We start from the raw sequence: 7,619 nt of genomic DNA on the forward strand, positions 1-7,619 counted from the left end.
ATCTTTTAAAAACACTTTCCATCGTTTTGTCATGAGCCCAAAGCATAAATTCGGTTTGGGAAAAAATAGGACATTTTGGAAAACAATGGATTATCGGGAAAGGATTCATGCCTTGAATCGTGAACTTCTAACGTTTAGAAACAAGGAGGTTATGGAAATATTTATGGAATCAAACATAGGAATCATGCCTTTGAAAGAAAGAGGACGACCTTAACATACCTTTCGGTCGCCTTAGTCGTTGAACGTTTATCCTTCCAAGCTCGTAAATCTACATATAAACCATTCATACTATTATTGGGCTCGATGTCATACGCTCATCTTAAGCCTTCAATTTAATTCGTTTAGAATCTCTGCCGAAATTCGGACAGCATCTCCCCTGTTTATATGCCTAGCCCGAAATCACAATCCAACAACCAACAACAACAACAAAAATACCAACATCAATAACATCATTTCCAACACCAATATGTACCATAAAATAGCCCACACGCTGTTTTCCAACTTCCATAACAGGTACTTACTACACAATTATTTAACGGCTTTATCTCCGTAAATAAGCCTTAAATAATACCAAAGAAAAGAAAATTCATACCTTTTTCTTGTTAAGCAGAGAAATATCCTCAATATCCACGCTAAAATCCACCGCAAAACAATACTAGAATCCCAACCATGCGTTACCCGGACCTAAACCACTACTCCGCTACTTGAAAATGGCTCACGTTTTGCTTTCCTCACTCTCTCTCTCTCTTCGATTTATGGAATTTTCCAGCAATATTTGATGTAAAAAGGGGGTTATTACCCTTTATATAAGGGTCAAATTCGGGGGGTCACTGTAGCAGTACTGTAGCATACGTTTCTGCTCTGTCAGCTGAACTTGTAACGTCCATAATTCTCTACTCCGGTGTCCTATCGATGAGCGATTTGTTGCATTAAAAATTAGACTAGACGAACTTCATTTTAAGCTTTTGTTTAACCTTAAAACACTTTATATGCTAAGAGATATTCGTCCCCCAGTGTAATGGACAAAATTTTCACGCAAAACGTACCCATCCTTTCTCAGTCGTACTCTTACCATTTCTTCCGCATTTCCTTATAAAACCTTTCGGTATATATTATATACATCCTTTACTTATTAAATATACTTAATAATGCTTGCTCCTTATATTCCAAAGTGGTTTTACTTAACCTAACTCAACGTACTTATGTTTCAAATTTGCTAGTGCTCTTCGAAGATACGAGGTGTAACAAAAACATTACCATTTATATGTGTGTAAAGATATGTGACAGAGCTGGAAACTTTATTGTTTATTGTTTTACTTTCGGCTTGAGTATTGGTGTTTCATTGTTGGTAATTGGTGATTGATTCTGAAAGAGGAATATTTCAGGATATTTATTGTGATCCATGTTTGTTGTGCCTGTCTGCCTATTCCATTGATTTTATATGTGTATGCATGATACTAATCTTAGTCGGCCTATGATACCTACCAGTACGTGTTGTTTGTACTGACCTACACTTGCTGCACTTTTTTTGTGAGTGCAGATTTTGAGCCAGAGACGTCTTCCAGACCTCGCATCTAGTTGAGGTTATTCGTTACCAAGATCAGAGGGTGAGCTCCTATCCGTGCCATGCCGCCTGAAGATCTTTCTTTATTTCAGATGTCTATTTTCATCCCAGACATTATGTTTATTTTTAGACAGTATCTCTTCTTTTAGACATTGTTGGTTAGAGTCCTTGTACGGTGACTTTCAGATTTTTGGGGATATAATAGCTAGGTTTCCGCACTCGCTATTTTGATTTATTTTATTTTCAGACATCTTATTACATTATTCGTGGGAAATGTTTATTAATTGTCTTAATAATGGGTTAAGGGATTGGTTCGCTCACTACAGGACTAGTGTGGGTGCCACTCACGTCTGTGGGGATGTGACACCGACGATCCCAAGGGTGAAATATTTCTTGGAAGGGCGGAATGGAGAAGTATGACGAAGATGACTATGCATGCAAAGAGGCTAATACTTAAATGCAAGCTTTTTTTGAGTTTCAATGATAAGGAGAACAATGTGGTAAGGAGAACAATGATTAGCAAGGTCATGGATGATCCTAGCCAATGGGAGAATCTCTTCCATTCCAAGTGTGTCATCAATCAAAATGTGTGTGTAATGATCATAGATAGTGGAAGTTGTGCGAATGTTGCAAGTATGACGTTGGTTGATTTCTTGAAACACCCCACCACCAATCATGAGAGTCCTTACAAACTCCAGTGGCTCAACGAATGTGGAGAGTTAAAGGTGACTCGATAAGCCATTATTAAGTTCAAAGTTGGGAAGTATCAAGATGAGATTCTATGTGATGTTGTTCCTATGCAATCTTCTCATCTTCTACTGGGGAGGCCTTGGCAATATGATAGTCGACCAAACATGATGGGAGAACCAATCGGTACACACTTGTACACAATGGGCTCAAGCATGTGTTATCTCCCATGTGCCCTTCGCAAGTTGGTGAAGTTTATCATAAAATGAGGGAGTTAAGGACAAGGGTAAGAAGGAAAAATGGAATATTAAAGAAAGTAGTTCTCAAGAGGGAAGTGAGAAAAATAAGGAGTCAAGAGGAAAGGCTAAGCTGTCCATCTTGGCAAATTTTTGGGAAATTAGGGAGGAGATGGAGGAGCGACAACCGGTGATCCTCTCATGTCCATAGGGACTATGCCTTGCACGCTAACGAACTAACATCTTATTTTCAGTTCTATTTAACTTCTCTTTGCGGAACTATGATGATATGTTCCCTTTCAAAGGGATTACCGGCCATTAAGGGAATTGAGCACCAAATCAACTTTTCCCGGGAGCTGGTGCCTAAACAAACCGACATATAGGAACGGCCGGATGACAACAAAGAACTTCAAAGACAAGTGGATGAACTCCTTGAACAGGGGGTTGTATGAGAAAGTATGTGTCCGTATGCGTGCACCCGTGATCTTAGTGCCAAAGAAAGATGGAACATGACGCATGTGCATGAGATTGCCGAGCCATCAACAAGATAACGATAAAGCAATATCGTCATCTCATACCTCATCTTGATTACATGCTTGATAAATTGAATGGTTCATGCATATTTTCTAAGATTCACCTTAGAGTGGATACCATCAAATCTTGATGAAATCCGAAGATGAATGGAAAACGGCATTCAAGAACTAATTTGGTCTCTATGAATGGTTGGTGATGCCTTTCGGTGTCACTAATGCTCCTAGTGAACCATGTTATGAAACCTTTTATTGGGAAATTTGTGGTTGCTTATTTTGAGGATATCTTGGTGTATAGTAAAACCATGGATGAGCATGTTAATCACTTGAATTGTGTGTTTGACGTAAGTAGGTAAGAATAACATTATGCTAATATGGATAAACTCTCTTTTTGTTTTGATAAAGTTGTCTACTTAGGATTTAAAGTTAGTTCAAGGGGTGTTGAGGTTGATGAATCCAAAATAGACGCTATTAAGAATTGACCAACTCCTAAATCCATTAGTGATATACAGAGCATTCATAGATTGGTTAGTTTCTATAGATGTTTTGTGAAAGGATTTAGTACCATAGCCGCTCTCTTGACAGAGGTAATCCAAAAGGATAAGCCTTTCTCTTGGGGTGAGGAGAAAGCAAGAGCTTTTGAAACCTTGAAACAAATGCTTAGCTCCGTACCGTTGTTGCAATTACTCGACTTTGATAAAAAATTTGAACTTGAATGTGATGCTAGTAAAGTAGGTATTGGTGCCGTTTTGATGCAAGACCAAAACCCATTTCCTATTTTAGTGAAAGCTTAAAGGTGCGACGTTGAATCACTCCACCTATGATCTTGAGTTGTATGCGTTGATTAGAGATTTGGGTAATTGGAAACATTACTTGTGACCTAAAGAGTTTGTTATTAGGACTGACCATAAACATCTTAAGGCCCAAGGAAAGTTGAACAAGCAGCATGCTAAATGGGTTGAATTTCTTGAAACATTCCCTTATGTAATCCAATACAAAAAGGGGAAGGATAATATAGTGGTGGATGCCTTGTCTCGAAAATATGTTTTGATAAATACTTTGTCTTCCAAATTAATGGGTTTTGAAAGATTGAAGACATTGTATCCCGAGGACCCTATTTTGCAAAAAAAAAAAAATTCAAGATTGCGAAGAATGGGGAAAAGGAAAGATGGATTAGGGATAGATCTTCTATTCCCTATTCTAAATTTGATGATTTCTTGTTCAAGAACAAGCGACTATGTGTGCCTATGAGCACTTGGAGGGAACTTTTTGTGTGGGAGGCACACCTGATGTGGCATGAATGGGACATTTTGGAATGGATAAAACCTTGGGAATTCTTGAAGATCAATTTTATTGGCCTAAAATGAGTCATGATGTTGCTAAGATTATGGTCAATGCATTGAGTGTCGTGGTGCTAAGTCTAGACTACTTCCCCATGGATTGAATACCCCTCTCTCCACCCTTCAAAGACCTTAGTTTGACATTTCTATGGGTTTTGTGTTGGTCTTGCGAAGGACTAGGAAGGGAAAAGATAGCATTTTTGTTGTTGTTGATCGATTCTCAAAGATGGCTCATTTTATTGCATGTCATAAAATTGATGAAGCATCCTCACATCGTGTCTTTGTTTGTTGAACATGTGTCAAATTGCATGGTATTCCAAAACCGCCCCAGCGAGTGATAGGGACTACAAGTTTAAGCCACTTGGAAGGAATTGTGGGGACGACTTGGGACTAAGTTGTTGTTTTCTACATCTTGTCACCCATAAACCGATGGCCAAATCGAGGTTGTGAATAGGACTTTAGGTTCTATGCTTTGGGCCATGGTTAAGGGAAAATTAGCATCTTGGGAAGATCATTTGCCTTTAGTTGAATTTAAGTATAATACGTAGTCGGTCATAGTACGATTGGCATGTCTCCATTTGAGGTTGTTTATGGTTTTAATCCACTAAACCTACCAGATCTCACCCTTTGTATCAAGATGTTGCTTTGAGTTTAGATGGAAACAAAAATTTCGAGGCCATGAAGAAATTGCATAGAAAAGGTGAGACTTACCTTGAGTAAGAAGAATCGAACAGGCCCGCCAAAAGAGCAAACAAAGGCATGGTAAAGTGAGCAGGGTTGAACCTAGTTATGGGTACATTTTCGCGAGGAGCGGTTTCAACAAAAGGAAGGACAAGTTGATGCCTAGAGGAGATGGTCCATTTGAGGTGCTTGAGCGACTCAATGACAATGCATACAAGATTGATCTTCCCCCGGAATATCAAGTCCATAACACCTTCAATGTATGTGATCTCTCTCCTATGGATGCGGATGATGGTGACCCCTTAAATTTGAGGACAAATTCTTTTCAAGGTGGAGAATGATACAACCCAAGTTTAATCAAGGCCTTTCACAGGGCGAGCTCGTGAACTTCAAGCAATGCAAGGTTATTCATGAAAGAGGGACGTACTTGAGTACTTTCTGAGCCCTCCCGAGGATTCCAAGTGTTGATGATTAATGAGGCAGGGATTGGAGAGAAGAGTGTTGAAGATGGCTATGCTTGCAACGAGGCTATTGTAAAGGCTAGCATTTTCAAGTTTCATTTATGAGGAAAGATTAACCAAACAATGCCCTTACCATTAAGGGTAGAATTGTAATAGCTTAGTTGTCTTCACTTAGCTTTCTAGTATAAATAACTTGTCTAAACATTTCCTAGGGGTAGATTTGGAGAATATTGAAATTACTAAACTCATTTGAGAGTAGAGAGCTTGTAAAGCTTTTGATTGTGAACCTTGTTAGAGAGATTGATTGCTTGGGATCACAAGTCCCTCGAGGTCATCCTAGGAGTTTGGTGCTATTGATTACAATTTGAAGGTCTTAGTTATTATAAAACTTTGGTTGTCAAATTGTATCTTTAGTTGTGTCAATCTAGTTATCCTTTGTTTTCCTTGTCATTTTCTTGTCCTTTTTATTTTCTTTATTGTATCAAGCCAGGTACTGCAAAAGTATCCTTAATACTGATGAATATCAATAATTAGCAGATTGTTTTCACAGAGTATCAATAACAAGCAATTCTGATGGATTCTTTTATTTTCTTCCGTTATTTTTGGTTTGAGGGACCATGGAAATGGAAGGCACTGCCCCTTATACTTCTTTAGTAAAGAATACTCCTTTGTATGTAACCAGAATCAAATTAATCAACTACAGCCTTTTTGAGTTCCACTAATTTCCTGTTTCAGGAGCAAACTACATAGACAAAAGTATAAACTAAATATTATTCAGCACAAGTTAAAATGCTATCAACCCCAGAAACATGGCTTGGAACTGGATGTTTAGAAAATTCTGATATAATAATCAGCAAACATTCTGGATATCCTCTCAAAATTTCAAGAAGCTATAATTCACACAAGAATTGTGATTACAATGAACATTACAAAAATAATAATAATACTAACCATTACTCTAATTGAATTCTTAAGATTAAGACTAATGTAGGGGCAGAACTGGAGCTCTACAAAAGGGACATGCTTTTTTCCTCTGTAGCCACTTCTTGATGCATCCAGCGTGAAATTCATGTCCACATTGAAGTGTGCCAATGGTGTCTTCATCTTGATATTCAAGTAAACAAATAGCACATGTTTCTTGTTCCTCATCATCAACAACACCTTCATTAACATCTATATCCATAACAGGATCATAATAATATGTTCTTGTTTCCAAATATTCAGACATATCTTGATGATCCACCAACTCATTATAGTTCTCTTCCTCCTCCTCTTCATATATTTCTTCATCCTATTCATCAACTTCATCACCATAACCATATGTATCACTATCAAGAATCGAATATCGTGGCAATTGAAATGTGTGCCGAACGTAGTTATTAATGACACGCATTCGAGGCGCCCTAGCTCGTGGTAAAGGCTGCATAGTCGGTTGTTCCATGGAATATGAGTGGCTGTTCTTTGATCAATATCCATATCACGAGCAAACTCCATTCTTGTTCTTGTTTCCGAATTCTCATAAATTTCAACTTCAAACTCTTCTTCTTCTACCTCCTCTTCTTCTTCTTCTATAATTTCTTCATCATCAAGAATCGACGCGGATACGTCATTCGCAAATTTCTCTTCCTCCTCTTCCTCTTCTCCTATAAATTCTTCATCCCCAAACGAAAAACGAGTCATGAAATAATCAACGCTTAGTGAAGGTTTAGCCAATCTGGGCACTTCATTTGTTTGCTGATGTTGTTGGTTCAAGTAAAAAACTATTGCAGGTGGTAATGTCCGATTAGCAAAACAATAATTTTCAGACATGTTTCTTGGAAAACAAAAACCAGAGTTTTTTCGCTTGTTTTTTTTTAAGGTTTCGAGAAAAATAATATTGCTACAAAGGAAGTCTTGAACTTGGAAAGTTAATGATACTCGTGTTAATCTAACTTACTTATAGGAAAAAGATTTATTACCCAATTTGATTGGGATTTGGATTGGGAAATCTTTTCCTAAAATTTGTTTCCTTTCCGCCCAAGTTTCCTTTTCCTAACATTGCTAGGACTAGCATTATGTAAATAAATATACTCCCTCCGTTTCAATTTATGTGAACCAATTTGACTGGACACGACATTTAA

General features: G+C 37.8%; 1 protein-coding gene across 1 annotated transcript; it reads right to left on the reverse strand.

The window, feature by feature from the left end:
- Window positions 1-6,269: 6,269 nt before the first annotated feature.
- On the reverse strand, window positions 6,270-7,308 carry LOC132035064 (E3 ubiquitin ligase BIG BROTHER-related-like). The gene is made up of 3 exons (XM_059425382.1): window positions 7,051-7,308; window positions 6,500-6,790; window positions 6,270-6,389 (listed from the first exon to the last, which is right to left on the reverse strand). The coding sequence occupies exons 1-3, from the start codon at window positions 7,306-7,308 to the stop codon at window positions 6,270-6,272; spliced, it is 669 nt and encodes a 222-aa protein (XP_059281365.1).
- Between the last annotated feature and the right edge of the window lie 311 nt (window positions 7,309-7,619).

The sequence above is a fragment of the Lycium ferocissimum genome, chromosome 10, assembly GCF_029784015.1.
Source record: "Lycium ferocissimum isolate CSIRO_LF1 chromosome 10, AGI_CSIRO_Lferr_CH_V1, whole genome shotgun sequence".
NCBI lineage: Eukaryota > Viridiplantae > Streptophyta > Magnoliopsida > Solanales > Solanaceae > Lycium > Lycium ferocissimum.

Coding starts and splice junctions, on each gene's coding strand:
- LOC132035064 (XM_059425382.1), bottom strand. CDS start 7,308: ATGTCTGAAAATTATTGTTTTGCTAATCGGACATTACCACCTGCAATA. Junction 6,791..7,050: donor TAGAAGAAGAAGAAGAGGAG/GTAGAAGAAGAA, acceptor GTTGATGAATAG/GATGAAGAAATATATGAAGA. Junction 6,390..6,499: donor GTCCCTTTTGTAGAGCTCCA/GTTCTGCCCCTA, acceptor TGTGAATTATAG/CTTCTTGAAATTTTGAGAGG.